At 42.4% G+C, this 18832-nt stretch overlaps 1 protein-coding gene across 12 annotated transcripts in view; it reads right to left on the minus strand.

The window, feature by feature from the left end:
* CPEB4 (cytoplasmic polyadenylation element binding protein 4) overlaps window positions 1-18832 on the minus strand; it is a 354407-nt gene that overhangs the window by 12264 nt on the left and 323311 nt on the right. For 6 of the 12 annotated variants that reach the window (XM_080671579.1, XM_080671582.1, XM_080671585.1 and 3 more), the window contains one exon: window positions 5239-5289. The exons of the other annotated variants lie outside the window; for them this stretch is intronic. In XM_080671579.1, coding sequence (XP_080527705.1) covers window positions 5239-5289 — 51 coding nt within the window. The remainder of the gene's footprint in view (window positions 1-5238; window positions 5290-18832) is intronic. 12 annotated transcript variants of the gene reach the window in all.

An 18832-nucleotide genomic window follows, 5' to 3' on the forward strand; every position in this document is an offset into this window, starting at 1 on the left:
GACTAAAACAGCATAAACTCTCCCTCAGCGGTTAGGTTGTCCTTTACGAGGCCTCATTTGGAGAAGGGAAAGGTAGTCTTTTACTTTGTCAACCTGACGGAGGTCAGAAAGACAGACAGCACAAAAGCAGATGCTTGTCCGAAAACATTCTATTCATACACTAACTGCACGGGAGTTTGGGGAAACCAATGATTTGAAAATCTGGGTTCTGCTGATCTCAAAAAGTTAACTGATGTTGCTTGGATTTCTGAGAAAATATATTTGAAAAGTATAGGCTTTTAAAAGCTACAAAACTAACATTAAAATCTCATAGCTTCCATTATTTAAAAAAATAAATATAGTTTCAGGAACAATAAAGGCTATAGATCAAAAGCAAATTCAAACACTCTTAAAGTATTCAAATGGTACTTTTAAACTTTGATTTTGTACCACAATATTAAGCTGCTTAAATGCTGATATTAAATCCTGAAAACTATTTAGAAACATTTTCCCACATTAAGGGAAAATAAGTTATTGGCATACAATGTTTATAATTATAAAAACTGCCCATTCAAATAGGGAAATTAATATAAATGAGTACCAAAATAATAAAAACAATGTCATTCTAGGAAACAGAAAATGAATATGTTTAAATGTATGAGTTCTACTTACTATAATGCTGTTAACACTATACACTATTTTTAATTTAGATTTTGACATGTGACATATATAGGGGAACGTACGCACACAAATCACAAATGTACAGATCAATAAGATTTCTATAACATGAACACACATGTGTAACCACAACCCAGATATTGACAGAATGGTCAATGGTGCCACTTCACCTTATGGATGAAAGACATACGCAGCACCTTTTCCTCATCAACTGTAAAGTATACTTGGTGCAAACACATTATGATGAAATACTTGTTAACACAGAGGAATCCTCACCACTTTCCTGAGGAATCTGTCTTGCCAGACAGATTTCCAATCTCATGATTATCAAGTGTTGCATATTTTTGATGTTTCTCAAACATCCAAGGAAGTAGCAAGTAAAAAAATTACTTAAATATGTTTAAAGAAATATACATTTGGAAAACTTCTAGCTAAGTCAGCTGAAATAAACTGTTCAGAATTTTCCTTTAATTACCAAAGAGTACACTATTAAAAGATTTCAAAAATGCATGCTATTATTAAATAAAAACCTTCTAGTCCCCATCGGGGTTAAAATTAATACTATTTATATGTTTACCTACTTTTATTTTTATTTCTTAGTTTTGATTTATAAAGTCCTCAATAATTTAATGTTTAGTACTAACATGATTCAAGAATGTTCTAAATGGTGTGGTTAAGGCAATGGTGGGCCTATTCCAATATGTGTATAAGGTATTAGGACACAGACAAGCACAGAGGAAAATCATGCAAACACAGAGGGAAGACAGCTGTCTACCAGCCAAGGAAAGAGGCCTCAGAAGAAAGCAACTCAGACTTCTAGGCTCTGGTGCTGAGAAGAAATTTCTGCTTAAGCCACCCAGTCTGTGGTACTTGTTATGGTGGCCCTGGCAAACTAATATGTATCCAAAAAGTAGCTAGAAAACGTGTTTGTTTTTTTATATATTTAGAACCCAAGGATTCCCCTCAAAAAAATATCTACAACGAATAACCCAGCAATACACTGAATACTCCCCTAGGATGTGCACTACAGCATTCTTTGCACAGTTATCAATTACTAGAGGCCCGGTGCACGAAATTCGTGCACGGGGGTGTGTGTCCCTCAGCCCAGCCTGCACCATCTCCAATCTGGGACCCCTCCTGGGATCGGGCCTAAACGGGCAGTCGGACATCCCTCTCACAATCCAGGACTGCTGGCTCCCAACTGCTCGCCTGCCTGCCTTCCTGATTGCCCATAACCACTTCTGCCTGTCAGCCTGATCACCCCCTAACCACTCCCCTGCCAGCCTGATTGATGCCTAACTGCTCCCCTGCCAGCCTGATTGCCCCTAACTGCCCTCCCCTGCCGGCCTGGTCACCCCTAACTTCCCTCCTCTGCCGGCCTGGTCATCCCTAACTGCCCTCCCCTGCAGGCCTGATAGCCCTCAACTGCCCTCCCTTGCAGGCCTGGTCCCCCACAACTGCCCTCCTCTGCTGGCCATCTTGGGGTGGCCAACTTGTGTCCACATGGGGGCAGCCATCTTTGACCACATGGGGGCAGCCATCTTGTGTTGCAGTGACAGTCAATTTGCATATTACTCTTTTATTAGATAGGATTATTTGTTGAATTATACTGGCAATACCTTTAAAAGACATAGGTAGTTTATGGAGGCCACTGCATAATATGAAAACTGATGAACTGATGACTGAGAATGGAAAAATAACCCCAACAACAGTGATTCACCCCACCGGCTGAGTAAGCCCTTTTTATCTCTGTATTTGCAAACTCCAATGTTCTTCCAATCTAGACTGCGGAAGCTGGGAGGCTACTCTGAATCTTTCCTCTTATTACTTATTTAGGATGTAAACCCCATGTTTTTCCAAAAGCTTTGAGATTACTTGAAAATTTCAAAACAAGTTCTACAATAATTATCATAGTTGAAATTCAAATGTTCATGAGAGAAAGAGAATAAACAGCTCTTTGACAATTTTATCCAAACAAAACAAGAAATGGCTTTCAACTCAGAGAAACTTGGAAGAAAAAGCTCTGGAAGTTACTGCTAAACAAGCAGAGTAGCTAGATATAAAGGGTTTTAAAGCCGGAATAGACTATTTATGGTGAATAGGGAGCTCCTTAGAGTTCCTAAAGTCTTAAAACTGAATAACCAATATAAAGCAACACAATGTATTAGGCTTTTATTTTAGTTATAAACTGAAAGTGAATTAAGATGCGAAGTGATTGCTTTTAAAAGTGAATATAGTAAGTTTTAGGTTATCTACATTAACAATAGCCACAGAAAGCATGTTCAGCCACAATTTTTATATATTCTTCTTAATCCCTTGTATTTTTTCCTTATAAATCTTTTAACACTAATATTCCTAACCAAAAAATGACACTCTAAATATTTTAATTTTACTACATGCCAGGTGCTATGCTAATGATTTTCATGCATTTAATCAATGTATTACACCAGATCTGCAATATATGTGCTCCCAAAACCTTAGCTAAAATGAGAACCAAGCTCCTAAGAATCAATACATGAATGAGATCAATCTATCTAGGGAAGCGGCCCACCATAGAAGATGTTTTAGAAATTTGATTGAAGAGACTGGGCTATGCCTATGCCTAAATCAAAGTGACTAAGAAATCGTCTCAACACCCCTCCACCTCCAACTAATTATAATTTCATAATTGTTAATCAATCTTCTATTATAATCTACTTTGCTATTGAAGAAAAATAAGTCTATCTGTCGACTCCCACATCTGGTCCTAGTCGATTGGTTATTAGGAACTAACACTTGATCAAATCAGACAAAATCAAGTTCTGAAGCCCTAGATCACAATACTAGGTCTGAGCCCATGACAGGCATAACCTCACACTCTGGGGTCTAGTCTAAGGAGCCAGCACGTCCCTTTGACCTATCTTTATTCTTTCTTTCTCTTCCTATCTTTCAGTTTAAGCGGTGTGAACCTCAGCCAGTATACCCTTATAATAAATACAATTTTCATGTACACAATGGTAAAAAACATCTAGTCCCCTTCTAGTAAAATTTCAAAACAAATCTTCTTGGGAAAAGGTTACCTTTATTTTTTTCTTTGCCAAGTAAGGGTCATTAAAAAATGATCTATTCATAAGAGCAGAAATATTTACGGGGGCAGGAGGGAAAGAAAAAACAATCTCATAAGAGATGCTTTTAAAAAATTAAGTGAATTGAGCTTTAAGGACAACCTGCTAGAGTGTTTATTTTTCTCACTTCAACAAAGATGGACCCAGGGCAACTGATCTAATTTAGTGGCTTCATGCGGAGACAGGGACAAAGAAGAATCGATCACTTTGTCTAAGATCACACAGCAGTATCTCAAACCTGGTTCACTGCAATTTCCATCCTGCAGCCCCGACTCTGCAGCTTGTTCCCCAGGGAAAGCAACAAAGGCAACCTTTACATGATCCCCTTATCCTGATGCCACTGTCACCGCTGGGTTTTGTTTTCAGTCTACACACATTTATGCTGAAATCTTATATTTTGGCCTTATTTCTGGCAGTGAGAGCATGAAAAGACCAAAGTCGGGTGAACAAGTAAGGTTTTTATAAACCGCGTGTCTCCAGAGGATCTGATGCGCCCACAGTCACTCTCATAAATCAAATCTAACTTTTCCTGGCGCGACAACCCTGCGTCCTTCAGAACACTGACTTCCAACACCAGCCAAAAGGAGGTCCAGTCATAAAGATAACTTTCAATGCCCCACTCACAGTAGACCGTAGACAAGGAGTAGAAGTTTTTTGTGTGTGTGTTTTGTTTTTGGAATGATGAAAATAAAGTTATTTAGTCAAGAATACTTCTTAGAAGTGGTGGGACATAAAATGAGTTTTGACAAATGGAAAGCAAAATGAACACACACATTTGAAATCCACTCAATAGTAAATGAGTAGAAAGAAGTAAACAAGACCCCTGTATTCCACCCAATTACTTTAACTTCTAGCACTTGAATTCCTTCTGCACCTACATGTCTCCTCCTTCCCTGTGAAATCTAGTCTGTTTCAGCATAAGCTCATAAAAACACAACGCCACAGCACAGTGGTAATATTTAGAATTGTAATCGACTTGGCTATTGAAGACACTGCACAGGCCATAAAACTTCATTTCTCTTGTCCTAATTAGACAGCACACAGTGAATGACCTTGTCCTTTGCAATGTCAACCCCTGTGGTCTCAGGCAGCTCTTCCTGGTTTCAGATCTCTGATTATCCTGAACATTTCTCCAGCCACATGGAGCTGGTTTTTATGCTGACATTTCAAAGGTCACTCTACAGAAGCTCAAGTTAGATTAAGCCATCCTTTTTATATCATTATATAATTCTCATTGTGACCAATTTCAAGACAGAGAACTGGTTGGCTCTCAAAGTTTAAAAAGGTATTGCCACAATTTGGAGGAAAAGTAATTATTCATAAAATACCTGATGGAGTAATAGCAACTTTCAATTGTCATTACAGAATAAACTAATGCCATTTCTCTATTTGCTGAAGCATAATTACTGTATTTTTTCACCTATACTAACTGGTTTCAGTCTATGAACTTCACTAGGGTAAATTGATTATCACTTACCATTAATAAGCAGAGAGCTATCGGATCCTGGATATGAATAGTTTAGACGACCTGAAGGTAAGAGAAGGCCGTTACTAGGTTGATTCTCTTCATGGATGGTTTAAGCGTATGCAATAACAAAACTGAACTGCTTGTTTTAATAGATAAGGTATTAAAAAAGCTGTATTTGGGATAAAACTTCGTTGTGCTAATAACCACAGTGAGTCAGAGGACATACCAATCAGCACGTTGACAAACATTCAAAACGGGAAAGTCTGGAAGTAGGCAAGTTCTTCGGTCATTCTAACTTCTAAATCCCTATGCAAACTAATTTTCTTTATACCGTTATGTTCTAATACCAGTTCATAAGGACAATCTTCACATTTTTAGCCCTATACATGTGAAAAAAATTTCAAATATTTAGTATTTTGTTGCTTTTTAGAAGTATGTAATTAGCAGTAATATTTTTCTATAACTTAGGACAGAAGTGCCAGGCTTATGCCTACATGTACAGATATGCTAATGTGTTTAAATTTGCATTTTGAGGATCGGTACAGAAGGTAAAGAAAAACATACTATATGTACATGTGACAGAAAATACCAAAGCACACAACACACAGCACAATGCCCAGAGCACAGCAGGCACTCAAAAAACACTGGGTTAGCTTCCCTTGAATTTTTAAAACGGACACCCACGATGCCCATCAAAAAAGAATTGGTGACGGTGCTAACATTTTGGAGGATGCACCAACTTCTAAATTGGTAACCACAAATAAAGGGGGGATGGCGCTGGAAACGGTTTCTCCCTTTATAAGGAATTATTTTATTTTATTTTATTTTATTGATTTCAGAGAGAAAGGGAGAGGCAGGGAGAGATAGAAACATCAATGATGAGAATCACTGATTGGCTGCCTCCTGCACAACCCCTACTGGGGATCGAGCCAGCAACCCTGGCATGTGCCCTGACCAGGAATCGAACTGGACCTCCTTATGCAACCACTGAACACACTGGCTGGGCAAGGAATTCTATTTCTGTTAGGGGAGAATTTCTACATGTAAGCTGAGGTATCTAGACCACAAATCCTTACTGAATGCACACCATGTACCTAATTCTACGCTGTACATGATAAAAATCATTATGGCAATATTTTTAAGTCTCCATGTTCCATGTCCCCATCTATACCCACCTTCATAAGAATGGTGGAGAACTCTCAACAAAGTCTTGCTCATATAAGGAATAGACAGGGGAACTTGACTATTAATTAAGTAGCTACCATCGCCCAGCCCAGCACTGTATAAATGAGGAGCAGTGTGAGAATTTAAAACTGCCTCCGAATTACAACTGTTCCACAGGAAACAGCAGTCTAAACTCTGACCCCACAGGACCATAGGGGACTCCCCGAGGCTATGGAAAAGGGGGTACGCAGAGGTTCTCCCATTCCCTGAGGCTGGGTGGGGCAAGCCTGCCCACATGCCAGGAAGGCTCTACCCGGTTCCACTGAGTACTGCGCCAGCCAGAGCTAACCTGCGGGCCTATGGATCCAACAGCCATGTTTACAACTCCGGAGAGGAACCTTAGGCCTCAGCCAGCCTCCAGCCTCTCAAAATCCTGCTTCTTTGAAAGTCTCCACAGAAATGAACTCACGCCGTGAAAAGAGAACATTGTTCTCCATTGTGAATAGCTTCAACTAATCCATATCCAAAACTTGAGAATCTAAGATGAAACAAAATCTGAACTTAATAATCCTCCTGCAATTTACAATCAAATGCAAGGATTGTTTTTACTTTTATTAAGTTGTTAATTGTTCTATTTACAATGTCAGCTTGTTCCTATTAAGGGAGTGGAGGTAGGGTGGAGATAGGGAAGGAGGAGGTACAAAATAACATATCAATTTATTCCTAAAAACTGGCTTTGTTGTTTAATACTAATCACACAGCTCAGTATCCAGCTCCACTGGAATTCCACCTGAACTGCCTGACTATAACTATAAGCCCGGATCTTCTGACCTGTCTGTCACAAGTGCGCTTTGAAAAAAGCACAGACTTGAGATGCTGGAACAAGAACATGACCCTTGACGGTTAAAAACTTGGGAAGGGGCGAGCTGTTTCAGAATCACGTAACTCGCAGTAGCTGCCGACTTTTATAATGGAGCACAGCATACACTTGTAACTGAAACACCCTCGGGTACTGAACTAACAGAGCCATCACACATACCATTTTCATTTATCTTAAAACGTTTTGTAAAAAGATGATGTAAGTTAATACAGACATTTATGTAACTTCATCAGCTGAAGTGAAGAGGAAATGGTTTGCTATTTCGAAGAGGATATTCAGATATTTGAATATTTCGAATGCCAGCATTCCAGGTGAAGTTCTGGCTGTTCCACATGAACTCTAACGCCTCTTCCTGGATGCCAAGCAAGGACGAGTAACAGTGAGACACATGACCAAACAGGCTGGCCCAGTTTAAGAAATCAGCTCTGCCTCATCGGAAACTCACCTCTGGGTGACTTTTAAGGAAAGGGAGAGGACTGTCTCAGCTGGATGGGCTCCAAAGGGACCCTCCACTCAGTTCTCGAGTTCGCCTCACAGCGAGCGCACCTCCCAAGGAGAGCCTTTGATGTTTTCGCTGCTCCTGAGATGTCTGAATCCAGTCATTCTAGCCTTCGGCGAACACAATAGGGCCCTGAAGAATCACTGGCAAGGGGCAGAGTTTAACTCTGAAAGGTGATCCTTGTTTTTAATTTTTGACCTGGTCAGGTTGGAATCAATTTTGACCTCTGAGTAGCAAATCCATCTGGGATATTTGGTTCAACAACCAGTAATGGGTAATGCTTTCTACTTCAATTTAAAAATATAAGCAGTGACAGAATTTTTTAAAAAATATATTTTATTGATTTTTTACAGCGAGGAAGGGAGAGGGATAGAGAGTTAGAAACATCGATCAGAGAGAAACATCGATCAGCTGCCTCCTGCACACTCCCCACTGGGGATGTGCCCGCAACCAAAGTACATGCTCTTGACCGGAATCGAACCTGGGACCCTTCAGTACGCAGGCTGACGCTCTATCCACTGAGCCAAACCGGTTAGGGCGCAGTGACAGAATTTTTTAAGGCTTCTTAATGCTTCCCTAACCTGTCTGCCCTATCCTTCTGCAAATTCTTTCTATAATTAAAATATCTCGAGTCACCCATTCATGACATCCACCGCAGATGATACCTAGTACTTTCTTTCTGGAAACCTGCCCGGAGCTCCCATTTGAGGTCTTTCGGGTCTTCCACGAGCCTTTCACATGCTCTCTCTGCTTTAACATCCTCTGCTCTGTGGACGCCAATAAACATGGGCACTTCTGCATTTTCCATTCCATGGCTACATTACCCACAATCCCCTCCTCCTGGAGGCTATTTCTCAAGTCTTTTTTTTTTTTTCTTTCAGATTCACCTATTTCAGGGCACCATTCCCCAAAAGGAAACCCCCTTGTTAGATCAGCTCGCCAAATTTTATTTCTAGCTCTGCTGCCCCAGCCAACCTTCTTAGGTAATTATTTCAGCTACTGGCTTTCTTATCTCTCTTACATAATAACCCCTTTAGGAACGAGAGCCTTTTTTAACTAGCACCTTGAGTTTCCTGTTGGGGTACCAGGCAAACATTCAATGAGTTCATTTCCTGAACTTAGAATACCAGCTTTTTACAACTGAATAAAGCAAAATAAAAGAAAAATAACTGCTATATCTAAATATAAATACAACCCAGTGGTTGTGGGTTTTGTTTTGTTGTTGCTACTTTTTAATTTTTATTGATGTCAGGGAGGAAGGGAGAGGGAGAGATAGAAACATCAATGATGAGAGAGAATCATTGATCAGCTTCCTCCTGCACGCCCCCCACTGGGATCGAGCCCACAACCCAGACGTGCCCTTGACTGGAATCGAACCTGGGACCCTTCAGTCCGCAGGCCAACGCTCTATCCGCTGAGCCAAACCAGCCAGGGCGGTTGTTATTTTTTATAACACATCCTATCCATACACATAACCCAGGTTTGGGCACATTTAGAATTTAATTCCTCAAGGGAGAAGGAGGGCATTAGGATTTCAGACAAGTGAACCTATTTGGTAAAGAAAACAACCTCTGGATCATCTTGGTATTGATTGTGTTCAAATAGAAAGAAATACTGCCCGGTCAGTAGGCCCAATCTTAAAGGACGCTGCAGAGTCAGTCTCTGGAGGCCAGCTGTGGCACTTGGAGCCAGGAGCCTGGCATACATCATGCAGGAGGCACAGGCTATATTTGGTGACATGACTCAAACTAGCCAAATATAGGCAACTGATACAGTGCGCCTCTGGGAACCGCACTGCCAAATTCTACAGCCCTGGAAAGAGCCAAACTCCAACTAGGCAATCTATGCTAGGCATGTGCGAGTTGGGAGAGAACCAGTATTTACCAACCAGGAGGACTAAGAACTGCTGGGGAAGAGGTGCTCAGAAGAACAGTATGTGCTATCCTATTGCTTTAAGACATTAACTAAAGTAACCTAGTCAACGAGATGAAAGAAGAAAGGACTAGAAGGAAATTGATATATTAGCAGTGTATGTGCGTATTACTTTCAAAATGAGATGAAAGTTACTTTCTAAAAAGTAAGCAGGTGTTATTGCTACTGATGACTGAGCAGGAAATGATACAATAAAGGCTGCCCTCTCAAACACGCAAACAGCAAAATTCTCAAGTGCCCTCCAGGGCTATTAGAGCTCGTGCTGTGACCTTTTTCAGAATGATGCCAGCATTGCTGGTGACATGGTGCAGGCCAAGGAATGACAATGGGGGACAGCTACCAGGTTGTCCAAAATACAGATGGATAGCCATGCAATCCTCAAAGGCGACAAGTAGCGTGAAATTCTAAGTCAATGTTTTAATTGACGCACATTGTGAAAACTGGATACTCCAAAGAAAAGGGCGGGGTCTTCAGTGAACATCATTACACATTTCTACAGGGAAAGGAGACGTGTGGGCTGAGGCCCATGTCTAAGGTAGATCCAAGATTTACACACATAACTCACGGATGGGTATATACATACACATGCATTTGTTGTCGCTAACTGCGGTACTCCTGCTACCTTGCTCCTGCTAGTTTTATTTACTTCATGCTAAGTGTGTCAAAGCCACACTGCAATAAATACTTTTTTAACGGAGGTGCCCCCCCTGCCTTCCCACATCGGTTTTTGCCAATGCTGCCAGAGACTGGCAGGCGCTCTGGGGGCCTAGACAGTGCATAGCAAGGCTCAAGAAATGTGTAATGAATTCAGTTTTGGAGTACCAACTTTATGTTTATACAAATGCAGAACACATATCCATATGCACTAACAAAAATGTATTCAATATGTTCTACCATTGAATGATATAAAGATAACTATTTTTAATAATTTATTCTATTGACCTGAAAGTAATTCCCCAAATCAAAATCTGTACTCTTATTCTCCCTACTGACCTGCCTGTGATACAATCAATTCCAGTAAAGATTTTTGCATGCAATACCACGACGGGGGGACTGGCAGGGACTGACATCAACTAGAGAGGCTCCCCCCACCTTCCACCCCCCCCCCCGCCGCGCCCAAATAAAAGAGCCATTTAAATTAATAAATACATACAAAGAGTTTAGGCCAAACAAAACCCACTCTGGGACAGAACTGGCTTTCAGTTTAAAAGCCAGGGCTTACAAAAATACTGAATTTCCTTGCCTACCTCCCCAGGTTCATCTCTCCACACTGCTATTTCCCTTCCCGTATTAGGTACTTCAGCCCTTCAGAACCACTGGCCCAGTAACGTTTACTTCTGAGTTCCTCCCTCTGTCTAGAATGCCCTCCTCCCTCTTTATCCCTAGAATCTCACCACTCAAACCCTCACCCTTCTGCCCACTTAGTATCCCTCGTAAGCCCCACCTTTTATGGTTAGTTTTCCTCCCATAAGCCACCGCTCTCAGGTTCAGATAACCCATGCGCTCCATACAACACCCTGGAAATTTGTTACACTGTATTTAAATGACCTATTTCTAAACTATCTCTTCCTCTAAGGCAGTGGTCGGCAAACTGCGGCTCGTGAGCCACATGCGGCTCTTTGGCCCCTTGAGTGTGGCTCTTCTACAAAATACCACGGCCTGGGCGAGTCTATTTTGCAGAAGTGGCTTTAGAAGAAGTTTAAGTTTAAAAAATTTGGCTCTCAAAAGAAATTTCAATCGTTGTCCTGTTGGTATTTGGCTCTGTTGACTAATGAGTTTGCTGACCACTGCTCTGGGGCAACAAGATCTTTCAGGGCAGATTTGGGGGTCTTACATCCCAGAGCTTGGAGCAAAAGGTGCTCAATAATAGCTATTGAATGAATGAATGAAGCAAAGCAGCGATGGGTGGTCCCGCTGCCATGGACCACACAGTGAACAGGATGGAGAGTCAGACCAATCCCATCCTGTGACCTAGCTCAAACTACTTTCCTTCTTTGAACCTCAGTAAAACAAGGAAATTTCCATTTATCTCACGAGACTACTGGGAGAAATTGATGAGACAATTTTTGCAGAATGCCCAGAAAAATCCCCAGTATAGAGTAGGTGCTCAATTAATATGAATTCATTCCCCCTCCCCAACTATAAGCCAGAGATAACCAACAAATTTCCACTTGTGAGAGACAGAGAGAGGAAGGATTCCTTTTAGCCACATAAGACCCAAACTGGAATCTTGGAGAAGGGCGTAGCCATCTGGGGTTTTTTTTCAGCTTCAGAGAAATGAGAATTTGTGAGTGTTTTGTTACAAACATGAATATAATTCTTCCCTGGGGGAGAGAAGAGGGAAAAATCCTAACTCCTTACTTTTATAATAGCCAAACTGGCAAAGCGGACGTTACTATTTTAAAAATGAAAACTTCAAAAATTCAACTTAACACTTTCCCTTTTAATAAAATCTGGGAGCATCTTCCTTTTGTACAAAAAGATCACATTTAATTTTTCAATTGAGGTATGAGAGTTGAAACAGATTGTGAAGTGGTAAAAGAAAATAACATTTATCTGTAAGATAAGCAAAGTCAATGAGATGGGTTTCTACAGACTGTGGAAGGTTCCCTATAAAAGGATTGCTTTGAATCTAACTCAGGGCAGGTGCAAAGTTGCAAGATCTAAAAGCATCTCAGAATTTCAGGCGGAAGGGAATGTCTAGAGAGAGACCAGCACAGAGCTGACCTAATTAAGGAATTCAAAAGATTTCCTACTGCCAGTAAGACTAACAACAAGCCAGCAAGCAGGAAGGCTATTTTTAGTCCTGCCAGAGGACTTCTGACTCTAGATGCTACATTTAGAGGACAGAGCAACAAGATAACTTGCCTTAAGAGGATGTTATGATACCAGTGATTAATGGCAATTTTTTTAGCTTTAAAAAACTAGGCATAGTTTTTGTCCAAACTAAACCAGTCAACGGCAGTTTTTGTGTGTGTGTCTGTGTGTTTGTTTAAGGATAATGCAATGGAAAAAAAGGTGGAAAACAGACCAAGTGGTAGTAGAAAAGCTTTAAGAAAAAAGCCAAAGCAGCAAATTAGAGTTCTCCCACTTCGCACAGAGGATGATTAACGGCAGTATGTGTTACCAGAGACATGTTTGAAGAGAACCAGTGAGAGAGCATCAAGAATTGTGGAAGTGGCCAAGGTAAAGTGGTTTTAAGAAATGTCTCTGCACTGAATCGAGCATGAATAAAAGAAGATCAAGACCCATTTAAGAAATCCTGGGGACCGCAGGCCAGGTTGGTGGTAAGTGATTGAGAAGTTTAGAGAGATAAGCCACTCCTAAAACTGGCACTAAAGTCCAACCCCAAAAGGCAATCTGCAAAGTCACTCGCTGGCTTTCTACACACACACCTATTGTCAACTCGAATTGCTTAATTAATACACCTTCTGTTGATACCAAGGCACCAAGCCTTCCTCTTATTAGTCTCCAAAACTAAATAATCAACACGCATTCAAAGGTATCTGCTAACCATATGGAGGATAAGCTGCATGAGGCAGGAGTCTCTGTTTTCCTTCTCTGATACACACACACAGCCTGAAATAGTGCCTGGCAGAGTAGATGCCTGATAGGTGTTTGGTGCAGGAATGGCCTCCCGCAGCTCAGACTTTACAGGAACTTATTCCAAAGCGAAGGGAATGGGGGTGGAGTGGGGAGGGAGCACAGCACATCTGAATCACTTTGGGAGCACACACGCTTCGGTCTCATGACAGACCTGGTGAATCAGAACCAAGGAAAGAAAAGGCAGCCTGGAAGTTTCCTCAGTGACTATTCCGACCTCTACCCCCATTGAGGCCCTGTCTATAAGAAGCCAGCAGGCGTGAGATCTGAATCTTTTATAGATTACTAGAGGCCCGGTGCATGAAATTCGATCCCAGGGATCGAGCCTAAACCGGCAGTCGGACATCCCTCTCTCAATCCAGGACCGCTGGCTCCTAACTGCTCACCTGTCTGCCTGCCTGATCACCCCTAACCACCTCTGCCTGCCGGCCTGATCGCCCCCAACTGCCCCCCCCCCGCTGGCCTGGTCGCCCCTTACTACCCCCCCTGCCGACCTAGTTGCCCCCAACAGCCCCCTCCCACTGGCCTGGTCGCCCCCAACTGCCCCCCTGCCGGCCTGGTTGCCTCATGCAGCCTGCTGTTCAGTCGTTTGGCTGTCCCTCACTAACCCCCCTACCAGCCTGGTCACCCCATGCAGCCTGTTCAGTCGTTTGGTCGTCCCTCACTAACCCCCCTGCCGGCCTGGTCACTCCATGCAACCTGCTGTTCGGTCATCCGTTTGGTTATTTCGGTCGTGACGGCCCCTGGCTTTTTATATATTAGGATGATAAAAAACAGTTCTAAAATTTTGTGCCAGTCTCCTAACTAGAAATTAAGAAACTTTAACGCCTACTCTCTAAAACATACTGAGACAAAGATGTTTACATTTTTTTAGGTTTGTTGCCCTCTTGAGTGCTACACAATAACGACCTAAGCCAGTGGTCGGCAAACTGCGGCTCGCGAGCCACATGCAGCTTGTGAGCCGCGGTTTGCCGCTTTGTTGACTAATGAGTTTGCCGACCACTGCGTAAGGCATTACCCTTACCCAGAAGTTTTGACTTCAGGTTAAAGACATTAGTACATTATTAAAATGTTTTTAAAGTGTTTTTCCCTAAGGCAGTGGTCAGCAAACTCATTAGTCAACAGAGAGCAAACGGCGGCTCGTGAGCCGCAGTTTGCCGACCACTGACCTAAGCTATAGACCCAGGAGCTGTGTGTTCCTATATTGATCCTCTAGGTACCAGTTAGAGGATCCATGTTACAGAAGCTGTTTAATTTCTCTGAACTTCAACTTCCCCACTGTGAAACGGAGAGCACAAAACTCGTGGAAAAGGCTACTGTGAGGATTTAAGGTAGAGATACTTCTCCGAAGGGGCACAGAATAAAAACCAGAAGTGCCCCTGTATAGGATATCCAGGTCCACCTCAAAAAAGGAGAAATGTCCGCCAGCACCTAATGTGTCCTTCAAACTGCTACCCGGTACATGGAATGCCATGGGACTGGGATACAAGCAGAAATTAAGATGTAAGATACTTCCACAAACCACGTGGCTTAAAGAAGGCCGGCTCCGCTCCTAACGAGGGCTGCCATGTTACCTAACTCCAGGGGCAGCCTTTTGCCATATGGCTCCCCCTGCCCCCGGCATCATGCCAGATGTTGCCTGAAGAGCCCACACTCTTAGCCTTGCCTCAAAGGGCAAAGGAACAGCTTCGGATGTCAGAGAGAAAGTTCAAAATGCTACCTGATAGAGATAATAAACCTCGGGTTGGGAAGCGTCCCCTCAGACCTCTCTGTCCTCCTCCTCACCATTTCCTCTAGTAAATTTCTTTTTCTGTTCTGCTCCTTTGGAGAAGATGGCTATTCTAATGGTAGGAGGTTAAAGCAGAATAATGACGGAAGATCTCTGGAGCAGTGTCTCATAACCTTGTATAATTATTAAGACCCGCTTTGATCAAAATATTTCAGAGAGGCCCCCCATCATGGTAACAACTGAAGCCCCAACCCCAAGGCAGTGAATAGTACAGGTCAAAGAACAGCGCACAAAATAAAAGGCTACTGTGACTTCAGCAACACCTTTCATGTTGGAGCACACACGCTTCGGTCTCATGACAGACCTGGTGAATCAGAACCAAGGAAAGAAAATTCATGACATCAGCATCCATATGCTTTTGGAAGACAATCAGGCATATGCCAAAGACATACCCATCATCTAGCTGAAATGCCTCGTCCTAATGACTAGGACTAGGTCACAGGTCCATCAAATAATTCCCACGGCTGGAGAGGCCTGTGGTCCGCAGACCAAAAACAGAAGCACTTCGTGGGGTCAAGTTTCACAACTGTTCCTACACATAACGTATTTAGGCCTAGCTCAAAAAGAAACAACGCAGTCTAGAACAAAGCCTTCCTTCAGCCGACTAAATCTGATTCTTGGTTAGAGCCCTTTCACAAGCTACTCAATATTAACTACTGCCACACCAGGACTCAGATGAAGTTTATACGCTACTTTCAGGCCTTCAATTCTCAAAACCTTCAATTCTGTCACTTAGGAACAGCATGCCACAGAGACTATATGGAATTGCTATGATAATTTAACGATCATGAGGTTCAATCCCTCAATCCCTCCATTTCAGGTGAGGAAACCAGCTTTTAGAAAGAAGTGACTGGCCTAGAGCCAGCTCTGAACACAATCCTAAATGCTGCTTTTTCAGTTTCTTACCATTTGGGAAAGTCTGTTTGTTAATAAGCTAACAGTTTCTAATTATTCACAATAAAGAAATCAAGCGGCTGATTTAAATACCTCCATGTAATTGAGCATGACAGACATTTATTATTTGTAATATTATAGCCAGTAGAAATCAGATTTTTTAGGTTCTTTATACTTCACTTAATCATGACTGTTGGTTTCTCAAGGATTAAAAAAGGGTTCTCTAATTGGTTGATTCCTCCTTCTCTTTCCCAATGTCTGGCGACCAGCATCAGCCCATTTGGATTTGAAAGAGGTTATGGAGCTGCTTTCCTTCAGAGTCCCACTGATGTGTTACTGACTGTTAGCAGGTGGGACCCGGAAGAACACAAAGGCTTGTTTTAGAATGGAGGGCACAGGCATGGGCTGAATTCAGTCTGTCCGTCAGACAGTAATAAAGCCCAGGGCTAGCCTGGCCCTCTCACTGTCTGATTCAGAAAGTAGTAACTAGTTTAAAACCAGCTACAAATGTATTCCTTTTGCAAATTCTTACTGCTGAACAGCAACAAATTCCGAGTTTTCTCTCTTTTCCCTCTTTTCCCTTTGGTAGCGAGGACAGTGGCCACACGAGGGGGAAAAACACTGAGCAGAGAAATTCACAAATCAGGCCAGTACAGCTGATAAATGAGTCAACTGCGTACAATATTTGGGCAATTCCATGCGCATCAGGAAGAAATAACTTTGTGCACAAGTGTGTAACTGCTCTGTCCTTCCTGTTGCTAAGCTGAAAGCAAAGACAACCTTGGACGTTTTTATGACAGCTATGAAACGGGCGGCAGTGCCTCCCGCACAGTCAGCAGAGAGCACATTCCCAGATCTCGTACAGGATCAAGGCTAAGGCCTTCACACAACTCCCTATTGTATTACCCCACAATCCACAGGACTTCCGTTATGGGGATATTAGCTGTCCCCTCTCCACAGAATTACCTAACATAGAGAGAAAACGCAGAAAAGTGACATATCAAGAGGTACACTATATACCATTATTAATTTGGATGTGGAGCATGAACAGAATGGATCTCTACAAATGTCCTGCACATCCTTCACTTTTGTATATGGCAAAGAGGTCCCTAATATTTAACACCAACCGACCGTTGACCAAGTCTGAAAACCTTGCTACTTAAATGTTGCTCAGATTTCATTTCTCAGTGGAAAGTAGTAGTATTACTGCCTGTCCATATGGCAATGCCTTGCTGATTAAGTTATACACAGACAATGTGAAATGTAAAACATTACAGAAAAGCACTTAATTTGCTACCTGATGGCTGCTTGTTTTGTCACATGTAGTTCATTCCTTTACCAGTCACTGTCGAGAATGTGTGTCAAACAAAATTAAGTCACAACAGCCACAAAATATGTTCACCTTAATACAATGGTTCAAAAAACAAAGTTAATGAGTTAAGAGAATTTTTTAAAGAAATGCTTAGGAGCCTAAAGCTTCTAATAACACTAAGTGTTTACTGTCACTTTCTCCCCGGTCCCCCACCACCACCCCACCCCGCTTTTCTCTCGCCTCTCACCTCTCACCAGGTAAAATCAGAGCCTCAGCAATGTTTGAAGAGGGCTACTCAGTTATCACGGCCTCAAAAGAAGATGTGTTCAATGTTCAGGGTGAAGATAAGGGGGCTGCTTGGGTAAGTATGGACTTACATCATGGATGACATAAGACAGGTTTTTCCTTTGTGACAGCTGCTGATAGAATTTTCAGAACAAATCAAAACAAGGGTCAATATTCAATCACAAATGTACGGAGGAAGAACCACTACTTCCTCCCCACCAGGACAGGTTATGGAAATAAACTGAGGGCATGCGACAAGGGGTAGGGGAGGCTGGGGGAAGGTCAATGGGGAAAAAAAAGGAGATATATGTACTAATATATGTAATATTTTAAACAATAAAAAAAAATCGAAAAAAAGAAAAAACAGAAAGAAATGGGCAGATGAGGATCGGGACCAGGCGCACGGGCGTTGAGTGTGAACCGAGGTAGTTTCAGTTCAGAGGTCAGAGTGAGAAAGAGCTCAGTCCAATGTTATGAGCACATCGGAGTTCGTTCTCATTTCCCTTTCCCCTCCTCCCCTTAAAATACAAAACAAAATCAACACCAACCCCAAGCCCCGATCTGAAAAAGTGTAGTCACACTGTTCAAAATCCACACATGCGTGCACTCTGCCTACGCGGTGCGGAGGACCCTAAGTCCTGATCTATAGGAACCAGGAAGGAGACACCGGTGCAAAATTCAGAACACACTCTGCCCAGTAATACAAAGACAAACACCCCCCCCCCCCCCCCCCCCCCCCTGCTCGCCCTCTTCTTGCTCACAAAGGAAGTTACCTCAACACAGAAGCCCAGGTCCATCCTATGGCACAACTAAGCCAAGCAAAAGAGAAAGCCTGCAGGATCGTTCCATTTCAGCCGTCAGACGGGGGGAATGCAGGAGGAGAGAAAATCACATCTTTTCTGAACAGCCACACACGGAGTTCATTGTAGCTGAGTTTAAATTGTCTTCTTTGCTATGGGCCCTACTCCGTTCCTCAGGAGGCTTCTAGAAGTAGGACAATTTTCTGCTCACCAGAGATCTCAGCGACTCCCCTGCTGTACTGCTCTGAATCACTTGGTAGCATCCAAACACAGCCCTAAAGAACCAGGGAGGGCCTGAAGGCTCCAGCCGGCCTCTAGCAACCACCTGGCTGACCCCGAATCTCCAAGACTGGTAATATTTAAAGACTGCCCAATTTGCCAGAAGACATTTGACCCCAAGTGGGAGGAGGTATTTGATTATAAATCCGAGTAAAATGAGCTAGTT

The sequence above is a fragment of the Plecotus auritus genome, assembly GCF_963455305.1.
Source record: "Plecotus auritus genome assembly, chromosome: 6".
NCBI classification, from domain to species: domain Eukaryota; kingdom Metazoa; phylum Chordata; class Mammalia; order Chiroptera; family Vespertilionidae; genus Plecotus; species Plecotus auritus.